This window comes from Cicer arietinum, chromosome 2 (assembly GCF_000331145.2).
Source record: "Cicer arietinum cultivar CDC Frontier isolate Library 1 chromosome 2, Cicar.CDCFrontier_v2.0, whole genome shotgun sequence".
Lineage (NCBI taxonomy): Eukaryota > Viridiplantae > Streptophyta > Magnoliopsida > Fabales > Fabaceae > Cicer > Cicer arietinum.
Genome location: NC_021161.2, coordinates 14,489,781 through 14,507,193, shown reverse-complemented (window position 1 = coordinate 14,507,193; position 17,413 = coordinate 14,489,781). Strand labels below are relative to the sequence as shown.

The following is a 17,413-nucleotide window of genomic DNA, read 5'->3' as shown; positions in this document are numbered from 1 at the left end:
ATAATAATAATAATAATAATAATAATAATAATAATAATAATAATAATAATAATAATAATAATAATAATAATAATAATAATAGTAATAATATTAATAATAATAATAACAATAATATAAAAAAGTAATAATAAAAACTCTTACATCTTTTACAAAGTAGTTTAGGGTATATATTCTTCCTTCTTTCTTCGTTTCTTGCTCTATTTCATCATAAACATTTAAGAGAGACTTGTAAAGTATCTTCATGTAATTTGGTAGATCATCCAAACAACTAATATCCCACCTGAAAATCACATTCATTACAATATATAAATCCGTATGCCTTTATTTAAATAATTAGAGTAAAAATATGTGAAGATATGTGTGTCATTACTCGAAAAAAAAAGATAGAATTAGTAACAAAAAATAAGTCATTTTTTAATTTTTTTTCCTCACAAAATTGAGGATGAAATCGATTGTAGCTCTAAATTTTTCTCTATAATTTAATTTTTTTTAATATTGTATATAAATGGTGATTTACCTTTCAACAGCCTTGGTAAAAAGTTCTAATTCATCAATAATTCCGTATGAGTCGTACGTATCATCAATAAATGATAGGTGAGCAATTACTTTTGACATCATTTTTCTTGCTTGAGAATATTGGGGCTCAAAGTATACTGACATACTCCAAAAGCAACATTCTACAATTTTATCTCGTGCAAACGGTAGTTTTTTAGTAATGCCCAACTCCTTCGACCATCTATCAAGATCCCAGATAAGGTATTAGCTACTTTGATATTTTATTTTGCTGCATATTAAGGAGTGCGTGATTTAAAGTACTTACTTGCAAATGTTTCCAAATTCCATTTGATGTAGACTTTGGAGCATATTAAAATCCAATTTTGCCAACCTGAGTAGAATTACATTATGGGAAGTATTTTGCTCGTATATGGAAATGTAGCGCCGTGCCTCTAGCCTAGGCAAGTTTTTGCGGAGAGCTTGCGTTAAGCTATGTTTGACTTGTGCTGCAAGAGAAGGGTTCAATTGAGTGGAAATGGATTTAAGGTGAGCAGAGGTGAAAGCCAAGGCCTCTTCCAAAATTTCTTCTCCATGAATCATCATATGCGAGGCTTCAAACAAGCTTAGCATCCCCTCCACATCTGTGATGTTTCTTTCACTAAAGTTTCCTTGCTCGTCTTTGAATTTTTTGAACACATCTATAATTTTTATTGAACAACCACAATATTAAATGCATATTAGAGTTTGTAGCAGTAAAAAAAAAAAACACAAGAAAGAAAGAACAAGATAATGTATAATATGATTTCAATGTAATGTGATGTTCATAGATTGGATTGAAGTTGGCTTGATCATGTTGAAGACCAATATTAAAAACTATAAATATAAAAAATTGAAGATTTTATATACCAGGTGAAACGTAAAGTCCACGTTGCCTTAATACTCTAAATAACACGGCAAGAGAATGAAGGTTATCTTCAAGAATTATTTCTCCATTTACAACATAAGTCTTGTGAATAAGTTGCAACACTTGGTCGATCTCATGTTCAAAATGATAGCCGACACCCAAACGACATATGGAATCAACGAATTTGACTTTGTCAAAGGGCTTCTCATTGTTTGTTGCTAGCATATTTCTCACTTCATTTTTTAAACTATCAATTTCAGCTGCAATATTCTGATCGAGTTCCTGCATGTGTTGAAGAAAAAGATGTTAATGGTGAGGTTTGATGAAGTGGTTTATAGTACGCATGAAGAACATAAAAACACTAACTACCTACCATAGATTCAGAAGCATATTGAAGGAAGAAATCCCCCCAAACATTAGGGGGGTAATCTGCAACATTTCTAGGCAAGTCGAGTTTAGAATTAGGATCGAAGTTAGCTACAGCAGGCATATTAGATATTTAAGTTTTCAAATAAATGGGATGATTAACCAATTCTTCTTCTTCTACCACTCTAAGGTTTTGTTTGGGAAAGAAGATGGCAATATAGATAATTTATAGTAAACATTAATACATTAAATTAGTAATTCACATCGTACGTGTACTACTAAAGCATTTAAAATTTAAACTATTCCCTTTTGTCAAAAATTTAAATATATTAAAAGAATAAGCAATGTGACTCATGTGTTTCCTAATTGTATGCCCGATTTTGACTCTTACTATCTTTATACATATTATTATTTATATTATATGTTTCATGCTTATTTTCAATTTACAATTTAAAATTGATTAAGAACTTTTGATAAAGATTAATCTTTTCCGAAAATCCAAGTTTAGATTCGGGTTGGAATAATTTTTTTTATATTTTATTTCTCGACCAAATTTCGGATTAGAGGGATTTTATTGCCATAGAAATCGAGTGGTAAAAACATGTATAAAACGCGAAAGATTACGTATGTCACCTTTTAAAAATATGTCATTTGCATTTCTATAATTGAGATAGTTATTTAAATTATATCAGTTCGATAAAAAAAATGTATTTTATGTTAAATTGACATCAATCTGATCACCGTTTTATTCGTAAAGATCAAAACAATCTTAAACCATTAATTCTAAAGAGTATCGTCGACCACCGTTACTTTATTTATTATTTTTAAATAGATTTTAACAAAGGACTACTTAGTAAAACTCACCTTCAATTAAATCCATCTATTAGTAAACACGATTTAACAAGAGTTGTTATGTTTCAATGTATAAAATATGAAGCTGTAAATGACATTAGAATAATTGTTTTATATTAATTGACCGCATATGTTTAATTATAACATGAAGCCAACCTTTTCATAAATAAATAAAAAAATAAAAAATGAGTGCAAGCCATTAGTGTGCGCACGCCAAATTTTCTAATAAACATGTGATCATAATATTTTTATAATTAAACATTTTTTTTTTTTTTTTCAACGCAAACCACCTTAATTTGGACTGTATTTGAAGCCTATTCAAAGTTCAGTTTCTAATGAGAATTACGCTGAACTAAATTGAACTAGTGAGGATCAAACTCAAACTTCTTATTGATTCAGAACCATATTGTATTAAAGTGTCATATATTATTATTGGACTAAACTATTGAAGTTAATATTATTTTCTCCTTTTACAAAGGTATACAATAAAATAACAATTTTTAAATGATATAAAACAACCCCACTTAAAGTTGTCATTCGTCACTTAAATAGTTTAATGTGTCCAAAATACAGCCATATTCATATTTTTGTTTATTTTTTGGATAGAAATTATTTTAACTGTAATTACTAATATATTTTCAATCAATTAATTATATATTTTATATATGTTTTTCACAAGTTAAAAAAAATAAGAAAAAGTTTCGTTTTCTTTCCTAGTTAGTCACGTCACGTTAATTTATACATACGAAATATTATATCATCCTAAATATCTTTATTTATTTATTTATTTATTTTGAAGAGAATACTTTGAAAAAATACAACTACAATAAAAATTAAAAATAGTATTATTTGAATATACAAAATTGACGGAATACAAGATACCATATGTATTGTTTACCGTATTTATATGTTGAACAATATTTTTTTTCGCCTAAAAAATTAATTTTTTTTCACTTTTTATTTTAATAATTGAGACATTTTTTGTGTGACACATATACATGTTTATTATATTAACCACTTTGAATATTTCATTAACCACTATTTGCTAAGGGTATAGATTAACTTAGAAGGAAGAGATTTATATTAATCAATATCTATTTTAAGGTAGCAAAAATTGAATAAGTTAGATGTAATATTCTAAGTGTTTTTAACACAAAATATTATTAACCAATGAACAAGTAATCATATTTCCTAATAAAGTAAGTCATGATATATTATTAAGTATCTTTGCAACAAGTATCTAATAATCTATTGTTTTAGTCAAAACTTTAAAAGACACAACAAATTATAAGTCAATTAATGTTCCTCTAATTCAAAGAAAAAAAATATCTGAATAAAATATCTAACAAAGTCAATGTTCTAGTAAAAATAAAATTCTTTGACGTAAATAATTACATTGTAATTTCTATGAAATGATATGTCATTTTGAAAATTTTACATAAATCAAAAAAATATAATTAATGTTATATGGAAAAGAAAAATGATAACAATTACTAAGTTACTTTATAAAAATGATCTCCATTAATAGTATAAAAAATACATAAAAATAATTTTTTAAAAATAGAATAATAAGTAGTAAATGACATGATAAAATATATATACATATATTAATAGCTTATTGATACCGTAAAATAACATATAAATATATGATTGTCCAGTAACTATCTTAATTGGTAAGTTAAATGCAATGCCGTTAATATGTACACCTAAGGGTCTAAATTTAAATTTAAAATTCTTTATTTTTCTGCACTTAAGATTTATAATTCTAGCCACTAATTTATTAAAAAATAAAATAAACACATGGTTACATTGACATATGATTCTATCCACTAAATTACTTTAAAAATAAAAAATAAAAACATGGTTATATTTTTTTTACTGGAATTCATGGTTACAGCTGTTAACCTTTATTTGAGTGGATTTTATTGTTAAGGCAAATTAAGTCTTCCCTCTCTAAAGGTTGAATTAACTGGGGAAATGGAAAGAAACAATATAGTTTTATCAATTTAATTTGCACGAACTACCTAATAATCGTATAAAAGCTGAACCCGGATTGCGCTAGTGCTGGAACTACAAGCAATTCAATTTTAGTAAAGGTATAAATATAATTTTAGTTGTTATAGCATTTTTTATTTTAGTTCCTTATTTTGTTTGACTTTAGACTCTACAAATTTAAAAATTATTATTTTTAGTAATCGACTACATCTTATTAAACTATGAGCATGATTTTATTAGATCACGTATAAACTCTAAGATTAATATCAACAGTTTTGAATACGTAGAAATTAAATTCAAATAAACAAAATTATAAGAATTAATACTAAAAAATATTATAAATATAATAAACAAAATTATATTCAAACTTTTAAATAATTAAATGACTAGATGCTAACCGTGCATTGTGCAGGTTTATTTTTATTTATTTAATTTAAGTAGATTTTTAAAAAAACATATGAAGTTTTATATTTTAATTGTTCAATGATCTACAATTTAGTAGTTATATCAATAATATAATACAATTGTACCGATAAATAAAATAAAGTATTAATATTGAGATTTATGAATATGCCAAATGTTGAAGTAATATATTTGATAATTGAAATTAAGAGATACACTCAATTGATATGCAATTGAGTTATAAAATGTATTAGTTTATTGTTGAAACTAAAAATGATTAAAGTGAAATAGTTAAAAATACATCCGTATTGTATTCCCGATTTTAAGTTTTTCATTTTTTTTTATTAATCAATTTCATTACACCCCAATTGTTTTTCTTTTAGTTTATTATTTTTGGTTCTCCTTTTAAGGTATATAGAAGGGCAGACTCTTCATTAGATGATGTAGAAGGACAGGCTCTCTTTGTAACTTGATTTTTCGTTTGGATAATTGTCATCTTTCTTCTTAGCGATCCTCATTTCCATATTTCAGTTCTTCGTGTATTTTACATTTTTATTTTATATCTCCTTCGTCATTTGAGTTAGGACTTTGTCGGTTGCAATGACTTGGATTCCTAGTTATCCTCATCTCCAATGATTTTAGTCTGAGTATTTTTGTAGACTTGTCAACAACATAAGCTTGCTCTTTGATAGTTTAGAAGTTGAATTTTGTATTGAAAGAATTATTACCCGTTAGAATTAAATATATTTGATTTTCAATAAAATAAAATATGAAAACAAAATTGATAAAAAAAAATTCACAATTACCACAAAGATCGATGATTAAAATGATGAGTGATAGAACAAAAAATATTTTGTATTTGACTTTCTACTTTGAATATTGGTAAATATATAAATATTTAGAAATGATGGACAAAATCATGTCTCTTTGAATTTTAGTCAGTTTTATTTTACTGAAATTAATTAAATTTAATTTGTTGTTCTATAGTGTTAATTGACATAAAATTAAAGTAATTCATTTGTAATTATTTGTATTTGATGTATACTTATAATTGTTTGACAATTAATTATCTACTTTGAATTTTTGTAAATATATATAATATATAAATATTTAAAAATGATGGACAAAGTCACATCTCTTTGAATTTTGATCAGTTTTATTTTACTGAAATTAATTAAATTTAATTTATTATTTTATAATGTTAATTGACATGAAATTAAAGTAATTTATTTTCAATTATTTGTATTTGATGTATACTTATAATTGTTTGACAATTAATATTTTGTAATTGAATTGTTATAAATTTTGGATTTTTGTTTTGAAACCAAAATGCTAATGATTATGATCACTCTATTAATATTAATAATAGTTTGAATATTTGTAAATTAAAATTCTAATATATCCGATTTAAAATTAAAAAAAAAATTGCAATTACCACAAAGATCGATGATTAAAATGATCGAGTGAGAGAACAAAAAATATTTGTATTTGATATTCTACTTTGAATATTGGTATATATATATATAGTATATAAATATTTAGAAATAATGGGCAAAGTCATGTCTCTCTGAATTTTGATCAGTTTTATTTTACTGAAATTAATTAAATTTAATTTGTTATTTTATAGTGTTAATTGACGTGAAATTAAAGTAATTCTTTTGCAATTATTTTTATTTGATGTATATTTATAATTGTTTGACAATTAATATTTTGTAACCGAATTGTTATAAATTTTGGATTTCGGTTTTGAAAACAAAATGTTAATGATTATGATTACTCTATTAATATTAAAAATAGTTTGAATATTTGTAAATAAAAATTATAATACATTCAATTTAAAAGTTTGTTAAAAGAAGACAAAAAAAATTAGGAATTAAAGAGATTAAAAGAGGAGAAAAATCTATTTTGAAACTTATAATGTACACGTCAACTTTTGACTGAAGTAAAAAATATTTGCACATATATAAAAATTAGTACGAGGTGACAAAAAGAGAATAAAAAATATGTTTTAAATATATATAATAGATAGATATATATGTTGAAACTTTTCAATGAAGCACAAACTCTCTTTGAACTTGTTGTTGGTTCTGCATAATGTTCAAAACACATGTAAAATATCTAACATAGATAATCAATGATGAAAATGGAAAAAGATAAAATAATAATAATTGTTTACCTTTTGCATTTGACTACATATCTCAATTACTTCAGGTAGTGGAGCCCAATCACCAAAATTTCTCTCAATAAACTGATAAGCAATGCCACTTTTTCCACTCCCTATTATAAATAGTCCTCCTTTTATTTCACCTTCACCTTTAAAATTGTACTCAATAATGTTCCTTTTTTTTGAACGCTTGTAGTTGGAAATTGCTCTAGGATTCAACAAAAATCCTGATATAAACTTCTCCTTCAGAAGTTTTCCACCTCCAAGAGCTTTATATAAGTCCCTGCTTCGATCCAGAAGTACAACACCTCCCCAGTATCTAGGCCAAAAATCTTTTACCTATTTTACCATGATATTAATTTAGTGTTTAATATTGTCCATGTAAAATAGTTTCATATCATCTTTCAATAAAAATTCCTCATATTGGCAGGTAAGTCTATATTGTAACTGCAGTTTAAAAATAACGGTAAAACTAAGTCCCTCATTTTCTAAAAATGTTTATAAAAAGTAACACTCCTCATTTTATAAACCAATTTTTTGAAGATGAATTAGATTCAAAACAAAAGTATATGCTGGTAACAAATGACTGAAGACTGTAATTAATTACCTCTGATTCTATGTCTTCATGAAGAACTGCAAATAGTTGAACACCAAGTGAATCAAATATGGGTTTTCTTGAATAAAGTTGGTGTGCTTCAGCTCTGCACATGATGCACCTGTTTTCAAATTCAAGAGACTTAATTAAATGGCAGCAAGCAACATACTAAGACTTTAAATTACGAGATATAAAGCACCCTAACATAATACTAATAATCATGGTTTTAAATTGTGATCTGCAATATTGCGGATTTTAAAGTCTCAGCAACAACATTACAACTGCAGTTTAGATTGCAATGACAGTATTTATCCACATTTTCTCACAATGTAAAGATTTGCGGCTACATTTGCAGCGTAACCGCAACTGTGATTTCTAACAATACTAATGTTTGCCATTAATAATAATGTTTACCCTGGTCTCCGGAGACACAAGAAAACAGCCGGTTTATTGCGCCACAATTCCGAAGCCTTAAAAGGTGGTGTTTTTGTTTTCACCAATGGTTCCATACCAAACTTGTACTCTGGAGTTAATTTCTGAACTGAAATATTCTCAACATCACTATATGCAGCAACTTGGTCACAAACAGGAGGTGGTTTCACACAACCACAAGCTCTAGGCTCAGCCGGTTCACAAGCTACAATTCCTTTATAAACATATCCATCTTTAATCTTCAAATCAATCATTGATTGCTCAACTGATTTATCAGAAGTTGTATTAATACTTCTTATATTTGATTTTGTACTACTGTTTTTACTAGAGCTATAATTTGTCTTGGGTATGCTATCATCTCCATGCATTGTTATGCTTGTTCTTCTTCTAAAAGGTGGTTTGAAAGAATCATCACATTTTGTTTTGTTAGTGAAACGTGCAATGTGGCCTCTTTTCATTTCAAATTTGGAAACAAGATCTATTGTGCTCAGTTTGAGAAGCTCTAGAAGATTTCTGTTACTGTCCTCCATCTTATCTGCATACTGCATCAATCCTTTATCATGTAGGTAACATCTGATTCCAAGTGCTTCCTATATATGGCATAAGAGGGGAAACACTTTTAAAAGTCTATAGTTTTAGCCAATAAAATTTTGTTTAGTCGCAAAAGGTGAGCATTGAACTTGAGTTCTTTTGTACATTTACTAATAGTTTCTAAAATTGTAGGCAGTGTTTAATGGATATGCACTATAAATGTAAATTAGTTTTCAACTTATATCTAAAGTGGCGTGCAGTGCAGTGGAGTGATGTGGCGAAATACATAAATTTCATTGAATATTATTGTAAAATTATTTTACACTCACGATGCATATTCTTTTTAAAATATATTTAAAAATTGAAAATTATCGATCAACTTAACTTGGGACAATTTCAAGGACTAAAACCATCAAGAATTTTCAAATTTCTTTAATTTCAAGATCAAATTCACTCTTTACAATTACATGGACTAAAATGATTATTCAGTAAAGAGGGTTTGTGTTATTAGTAATACAAGTTAGACTGTGAAGAGGCTTATGATTGAATGATATTAGAGATGTTAAATTCTCTGGTTAGGTATTTGTTACAGCTCAGTGACAAATTAGTTAATATAGTTAAGAGTTAGTTGTTGTAATTTTACTTTACATCTCTAATAAATGATAAGATGACATGATCGTAAACTTAAAAAATGCTAGTGATAATGATTACCAACCTTTTGCTTTTGTGTCATGTATAGTAAATCCATGTCCTCTGAACCCATAACCTTCAATGTTGGCACATCATCCCAACCTTCTTCTAATAATTTTGGTAGCAGCTCCTTCAAAATTCCATTTCCTATGAATTCTTCCACTGAAAACGAAGCCATTTTCCTGGTTGCTATGCCAAAACTATCATTCACCTTGTGTATATATAAGCCATCTCTTCATAGGTGATTTAATTTAATAGCATGTCTTTGGTTAATTGTGCAACAATGTGATTCAACATTAAGCAACAACAAAATCTAAAACTACAATATTAAATAAAAAGATCGCCAAAGATACCATAAAGTTGTTTTTATTTGCCGGCCAAAATCTGTTGTTTTAGTACCTGAAAATTGTCAATTTGTAGAGGTACATTTTTGTCACAAGACATTGGTTTCGTCCCCCAAGGCTAAACCCAGAAGTCTTATTTTAACCAATTGACATGGTATAAAGAAGCATAAATGTAAATGACTTGCAGATGCTACTGAAATATATCTTCGAAATCTATTTTACTTCCTATTGGAATATACTGAATTACCTCATTCGTTAACTCAATTAACAAAGTTACAACAAACACATTATATAGTGTTTGTAATACAAGGACAGACAAGCCCAAAAAAAGGGCCAATGAATATAAAGCTGGCAGCCCAATAAACAGAAAACAGAAAAGAAATATAAAAATACTTACTAATAACTGTCTAATATCCTCCCTCAAGTTGGAGAGGACATATTGTAAAATCCCAACTTGTTAAAAATATAATAAAGTAGGTGTAAATTCCAAAAGCTTTGTAAAAATGTCAGCAACCATATTTGTTGATGAGGCGGAAAAAAGTGGAAAAAAGTTTGATGATTTTGACTTGTATTTTTTCACAATGTGGCAATAGATCTAGATATATTTTTTCCTCTAATGTAGGATTGGAAGCAATTTGGATGGCAGATTTACTGTCCCTTCAAAAGAAAATCATAATACACGTGTAGATATTTGTTCGTTGATTCATATTTTACAGATAGATGATTTTATAGCATGTATATTTTTATTTATGGCAATGACCCTTATATTTCAATTAAGTAACTGGTAACTACATATAAAAGCATCCATCACATTTCAATTTAGTTTCAAACTACAAACGGAAGGAGAATAACAAAACTTGATATTTCAGATTTTGCACTCGGCCAAAACAAGTTTCTACACTTTGAAGAATGATGGAAATAGCACATACAGTAACAAAATGGTGCTAAACTAGAAAAACTGAATCTCATTATTGGGAAAGGCCCCAAAAGACTAGATCCTTAATGACATACACTGTTTACACATGACATTACAAGATTTACTTTAAGCACTAAGAAATCATATGAAGATTTAAGGGTCCCTCCCTTTTTTTCCTATTGCCTTAGTACGCATCACTCACTATATTGGCAAAAATATGATTATTAATTTATGATATTTGAGGGCTGAAGGGGACAAGACACCTAATCTGTTGTCCAAGGATCATTCTCTGTTATGACTTCAGAAGGTTCAAAAACTTCAGACTCTGTACTTTCACTTTCCTTTGAATCTTCCTCAGCTGATGCATCTCCTTCCTCTTCTGTTCTACCCCATCGTCCTCCCAATGCCAAGGCCATCATTCCATAAATCTTATTTCCCAACTCAGCAGGGCTCTCCGGCTGCATCATTAAGAAACACCATTAGCAAACTGTAGTTATTCTATATTACATGAACTGTATATGGTATTTATAGTATATGATAGTGTAAAACAACTTTACACCGTCATCCAATCATGAACATTCAATCTGTCACATCATGTTGGACAATTCTTAAATCAAAGACAATTATCTAACTATTTGTTGTCATGACGAGTTAGTATCTCCTTTATTCTTTTTCTATATTATATATGTAATTGCATGAAGAAAAAACTAAATGTTCATTTTGTACTTACAGAAAATCCACTGGAAATTAGTGCTGTATCGTATAAGAGGTCAACAGCTCTCTTAGCTTCGCTGCTGTCAGGGGCGTTCTTGCAGGCAGCCTAAAACAGAAACAAAAATATTTAAATCAGGTCAAAGTCACAAGCATATTCAGTTAGCACCAAGTATTTTATCTTGAAAATTAAGTTTTAGTAGTTTAGGCCCGTGAGTTATGAGTCATTAGATCCAACTCTCGTGTAAAATTTTAAAGGACAAACAAGGAATCTCAGTCGTTGATGAAACAATCAATTGCTATAATTATAGGTATATGCATAACAAATCATGAATATAGTAAATATGTCATACTTGCTACAATTATAGGTATATGCTTATCTTTTTCATCAACCGTTAATATGTCTTACTTTACCCTTAAATTTATAAATCAATGAATCCAAACAAATAATGTCAACTTACACTTAAATCTTTAATAATGGGATGATCTGGATTAATCTCCAATATTCTCCTCCCTCTCATAAATTCCAAACTTGCAGTGTCTCCAAGAGCCTGTGCCTTCATTAATCTGAAAAAATGGGAATTGAAAATTGTAGCCTTGTACCACTAGAATGATAAACATCCTGTGAACTTTCTAAAAGCATTACTTCTAACCTCTCCATATTTGCAGACCAACCAAACTTGCCAGAAACAAGCACACAGGGAGACGAGCTCAATCGCTTAGAGACTTGAACTTTAGCCACATTATCACCAAGCTGTTGTTTTATCCAATCACAAAGTAGATTGTATTCTTGCTTGATTTCCCTCTCTTTGACCTCATCCTCATCGCCTGATATCAGAAAATATTGTGATAACCACATTCGAATCCCAATTAGCAACCATATGCAAAATCGTATTTAAGAATATGTTAGTGGGTAGAAAAAAATACAAACCCAATTCCAAATCTTCCTTGCTGATATCAACAAACTTCTTTTCTTTGTATGTCTGTAAGTTCTGAATAGCAACCTCATCAATAGGATCAACCAAATAAAGCACCTACAATTATAAACAAATAAAAGATATAAGTTAACAATAAATAAAAACAGAACTCAAAATTAACATGTAATGTATGGATTCAGTTAGAAATATATATCATTCAAAATGCATTATCAGAACAGATATATATATATATATATATATATATATTTATGACTGAAAATACCTCAATATCTTTTTGAACCAATTTCTCTAAAAATGGAGCAGTCTTTGCACTTTTCAAGCTGTCAGTTGCAAGGTAATAGATAGCCTTTTGGTTTTCGCCCATGTTTTCAACATACTCATCTAGGCTTTTAAGGTCCTCCTCACTTTTGGAAGTGTAAAACCTCAACAATGGGGTAATGCGCTTATGATTTCCACTGTCCTCAATGCATCCCAACTTAATAAACCTACCAAAGTTCTCCCAGAATTTCTTGTAATCCTAATATCACAGTAGATCACATTCTTAGTCCATTAAAGACACAACTCAGGTTTAAAAACTAGAGAAACTTAGTAGTTAATACCAACCTCCTTATTTTCACTTTCAGAAAGATCTTGAATCATATCAAATGTCTTCCTGACGAGTCTCTTTCTCATTATCCTTACCTGAAATTGCAATATCAGCACCAAAAATTTCGGGAAGTGAAAGAAAAAGGAAAATGCATAAATGATTCTTAAAAAAGGCATTCCTATGAACTATGTTCGTCACATGAAAAGTTGGTCATGTATACAGGATAAGATGTAGTTTTCTTACAATTCTGCTTTCTTGAAGGATCTCTCGGGAAACATTCAGAGGAAGGTCATTTGAATCGACCACACCCTTGACAAAGCTCAAGTAACGCGGAAACTGCAATATAAAAACAATGTTACTTCAATTCTTCATGCTCATCTTTTTTTTGGTGTATGAATGCACCCACATGCAAGAAGCATTTGAGCACAAACATGACTTCACTTACAGCTTGCATGTTTTGAACATGCAGATGCTACATAAATGACTTGTGATTTGACAAAATACAGGACTAAAACTAATTATACTTTTATATCACAGGTTATAAAGTAGAGTACAAAGTTATATCATCCCTTCATTCAAAATACGACAACAACGTAAATTTGATTTTACAAAATACAAAATTCTGCTTGAAGCTCACAGTGAACTCACCAGTTCACCATCAAAATCATCTGAGATGAACACACGCTTTACATACAGACGTATGTTCTTTGTTTTAGGGTTCACTACTTCTTCATTGTTGAGAGGTCCCATACCTGGAATATATAGAATGCTTCTGAACTCAACCTCACCCTGCAAAGTTTCAAACCCAGTCAAATTGACAAGTGTTTAAAGGAAACGGTCTCATGCTGAGAGGAAAAGTTATCAACATTGAACATACCTCCGTAGTGAAGTGAGTATATGCAACTGGTTCTAAGAATTCACTAAAAGTCTTCTTGTAAAACTCATTGTACTCATCCTTTTCAACATCCTTTGAATTCCGCATCTACAATTAAGTGGCAAAAGTGTGTCAATCAAAAAGGCACTACAAATAAACTATAGACAACATACAGTGCATCGGCATCCCAAAACCATCAAAGCTAATATAGCTCAAACTCACCCATATTGGCTTTGTCTCATTGGCTAATTCCCAGTCCCAATACTTTTCAGTTTTAGTCTTTTTTGTCTTCTTTGTATCATCCTGATAAAAGGGCAAAAGTAAACTTGGGATTGATAAGTGGTAACACATTTGAAAAAAGAAAGTACAATATTGATATCGTAAATACCACTCTAGTTACCTCTGCTTTCGGTTCTTCCCCTTCTTTAGGTTCTTCTTCCTCTTCCACCTGTCAATTTTCAAATTAATTAATTAATGGTGACAACTAAAAGCTGACTCATTGGTCACTCCTTCATGGTACATAATTCTATAACACCGGGAGAAATTCTACAGTACATGCGTCTATTCGACATGTACCGGAACATTTAGCCTTTCAATTAATAGTTAAATGAACTTTTTTTTTAAATAAACTAATTTCTATCATTTGAAAAATTAAAATAACTAAATATTATTTACAGAAAATGTCAAGAGAAATAAATTTTAATTTTTTCTGAATTTGTATTACTCATAATAGTGAATATTGAATATTTTGTACAATAACATGTAAAAACATTAGTATAATGCTTATAAACAATGAAATGATGCTTTTTCTTATGAAATGATATTTCCTAAAATACAAAAGTCGATGAAATGATATTTCATACATACAAAAGTCGACAAATACCTCATTAATTAATAAAAATGATCGTTAATTTATTTAGTAAAAAAGAGCAAATGTACCAAAACACTTCAATTTGTGAATGTACCGTAGAAGCTCTCTAACTCCAATAGGAATAATGAGACTAGGAAGTAAGATTCCTAAATTGTTCATTTAGATAACATGTAATCAACAGAAAGTAATATTATGCAGTTGGAATATATACTATTTCCAAAATCAACTTGAACATAAAATTAATACATTCTACTGTTTAAATAACATAGGCAAAATAGTTTCCACAGTCCCTTAACTTAATTTCAAGTAACAGTTCAGTCTCTTTATCTTTTTTTCCCAAATTTGATCTTTTATTTAATTTTTAGTAACAATTTGATCATTTATGTCTTAAAATGTCAACAATTTGATCATATTTTCATCTCTAACAACAAAACAACATCAAATACCATAACTATTGTAGGGCAGATTTAGTTACAGAAAGAAGATTGAAAACATAACTACTGGAGGGCATATTTATTTCAAACACAAATACCAAAAAGACGTGAAACCTACCGCCATTCTTTATACCCTTGATGATAAGAAAATCATTATCATAATCATTATATAATTAAAATTAGGCTAAATTATACCTTTGGCCCCTTACCTTTATTTTAATTTTCAATTTGGTCCTTCTTATTTTTTGTACTATAATGGGTCCTTTTATTGCAAAGTTATGAAAATGTGGTCCCTTTTTATTTATTTTCCCAAAAGAGTCCTTATGTTACAAAAGATATACAAAAATGGTCCTTTATTTGTAACAAAATGGTCCATATTTTGTAAAAGTTACACTAAAGTGGTCCTCTACAGACCACACTTTAAACTGAAAGGACCACCTCGGTATTACTTAAAAAATAAGGGACCATTTGGGAACAAAAATAAAAGGGACCAAATTCATACCTAACATAAAGATCAAGGACTAAAGTATAATTTAACCTTAAAACTAAGTAATCGTCATGATACAAAACAAGCACCTTACATAACAGAATCCAATGACTTGGATATTAATGCTACATAAGTAACTCTCATATCATATGATTCCTTCTGTCAAAAACATAGAACACAAAACATGTGCATTTCACTAGCAATGAAATGAGCAAAAGAGGGAAAACCACAGTCTATCAATCATTATCAGTAATGACTTGTGCATTATAATAGAGAACTACCATTAGAACATGCAAGAATTAGCAAAATAATCATCCCAACCAACAGTATGACAGGAATATGTAACAAGAAAGAGCTTGCATACCTCAACAGTTCTAGATTTTTCTTGCCATGTATATATGGGGAAGGAAACAAACTGCGAGTAATTCTTCACCAAACCCTGAATTTTTGTTGGCTCTGAGAATTCATACTTGTCATCCGGCTGGAAAGGAACCAAAAAAGGTTAAACAATTTAAGAAGACAATAACATAAATAGCTTAATACAAATATTGAGATGACATTAAAACTATTATATTGAAAATGCATACTTTTTGTTCACTAGATCAATAAAGCAATAATTTAGATGATTGGGTGATCTACCTACATATTTTCGTTAGAATGTCCTCCCAATTTTCAAATTTCATAATCGGTTCAAATCCTTTTTTTATACCAGTTTGGATGATACATTGATACCATATCTAACAAAAGAGCATGTGATGATAGTACATTTTACATTAAATACAAAACTGTCTGTTAGAGGAAAAAAATCACTCACTCGTAAGTGAAGTGTAATCTGTGTACCACGGCGTAGAAGCTTTTCAGGATCAGTTTCTTCCCTAATCACATAAGAGCTGCTGTCAGCTAAAGCTTCCCACACAAATTGCTTATCTGATCTAGGGCTCTTTGTAGAAACAACAACCTGATTTCCATTAACATACAGATATGGGCAATCAATTACAAAAAAACTAAAAGTATTAATAAAAATCGATCATAGAGAAAACACTTATGAAATCCACAGAAATTGACACTATACCCTGTCAGCAACAAGAAATGCAGAGTAGAATCCAACACCAAATTGACCAATCAAGCCATTATCTGCTCCTAGATCCTTGTTTTCCTGAAAGATTGGGAGAAAAGTGAAAAAACAAGAGTGTTGAAGATTTGAATCATTAAAGTATCAGTCAGAAAGACCTTTTCTAATAAAATAAAATAACAAATTACCTTAAGGGCCTTCAAAAACTTTGAGGTACCACTCTGAGCAATTGTTCCAAGACAATCGACAAGCTCTTCTTTGGTCATTCCAATACCAGTATCTCTGCAATTTCACAAGATCACGGTTTAATTTTCCTCATAAGTCCCCAGAAAAGTAAAACAAAATAGAAACCAATGAACATTACATACGTTATAGTAATAGTTCCATTATCCGGATCGGTCGTGATGCGTATCTCTAGTTCTCCAGATTCTCCAAGCAAAGAAGGCTCAGTCACACTTAAGAACCTCAACTTGTCCAAAGCATCACTAGCATTACTGTGAAACATTGATGCAAAAATACAAATTAGAGTGAAACATTTAAATCTCTGCACTGCACTCACATGTAATTAGAGTGAAACATTGATGCAAAAATACAAAAAGAAAGAAACAAGAGTAACAAGCAAGCAAAAATGAAGTTCTACACAACAAAGTTATAAGTAAAATAATAATAATAATAATAATAATAATAATAATAATAATAATAATAATAATAATAATAATAATAATAATAATAATAATAATAATAATAATAATAG

At 29.0% G+C, this 17,413-nt stretch overlaps 2 protein-coding genes across 2 annotated transcripts in view; both read right to left on the bottom strand.

Moving 5' to 3' along the window:
* Positions 1-1,963, bottom strand: part of LOC101513674 (probable terpene synthase 2) — a 3,134-nt gene extending 1,171 nt beyond the window's left edge. The window contains exons 1-5 of the mRNA XM_004514700.4: positions 1,773-1,963; positions 1,402-1,681; positions 821-1,193; positions 518-736; positions 142-280 (exon numbers count right to left, since the gene is read on the bottom strand). Coding sequence (XP_004514757.1) covers positions 142-280; positions 518-736; positions 821-1,193; positions 1,402-1,681; positions 1,773-1,889 — 1,128 coding nt within the window. The 5' untranslated portion in view covers positions 1,890-1,963. The remainder of the gene's footprint in view (positions 1-141; positions 281-517; positions 737-820; positions 1,194-1,401; positions 1,682-1,772) is intronic.
* Positions 1,964-10,613: 8,650 nt separating this feature from the next.
* The window catches only part of LOC101513028 (heat shock protein 90-5, chloroplastic), a 7,877-nt gene continuing 1,077 nt past the window's right edge, over positions 10,614-17,413 (bottom strand). The window contains exons 3-19 of the mRNA XM_004514699.3: positions 17,028-17,153; positions 16,848-16,941; positions 16,660-16,743; positions 16,402-16,545; positions 15,952-16,068; positions 14,196-14,243; positions 14,018-14,098; positions 13,799-13,903; positions 13,570-13,710; positions 13,165-13,257; positions 12,939-13,016; positions 12,598-12,852; positions 12,329-12,431; positions 12,051-12,225; positions 11,859-11,964; positions 11,417-11,506; positions 10,614-11,144 (exon numbers count right to left, since the gene is read on the bottom strand). Coding sequence (XP_004514756.1) covers positions 10,950-11,144; positions 11,417-11,506; positions 11,859-11,964; positions 12,051-12,225; positions 12,329-12,431; positions 12,598-12,852; positions 12,939-13,016; positions 13,165-13,257; positions 13,570-13,710; positions 13,799-13,903; positions 14,018-14,098; positions 14,196-14,243; positions 15,952-16,068; positions 16,402-16,545; positions 16,660-16,743; positions 16,848-16,941; positions 17,028-17,153 — 2,035 coding nt within the window. The 3' untranslated portion in view covers positions 10,614-10,949. The remainder of the gene's footprint in view (positions 11,145-11,416; positions 11,507-11,858; positions 11,965-12,050; positions 12,226-12,328; positions 12,432-12,597; positions 12,853-12,938; positions 13,017-13,164; positions 13,258-13,569; positions 13,711-13,798; positions 13,904-14,017; positions 14,099-14,195; positions 14,244-15,951; positions 16,069-16,401; positions 16,546-16,659; positions 16,744-16,847; positions 16,942-17,027; positions 17,154-17,413) is intronic.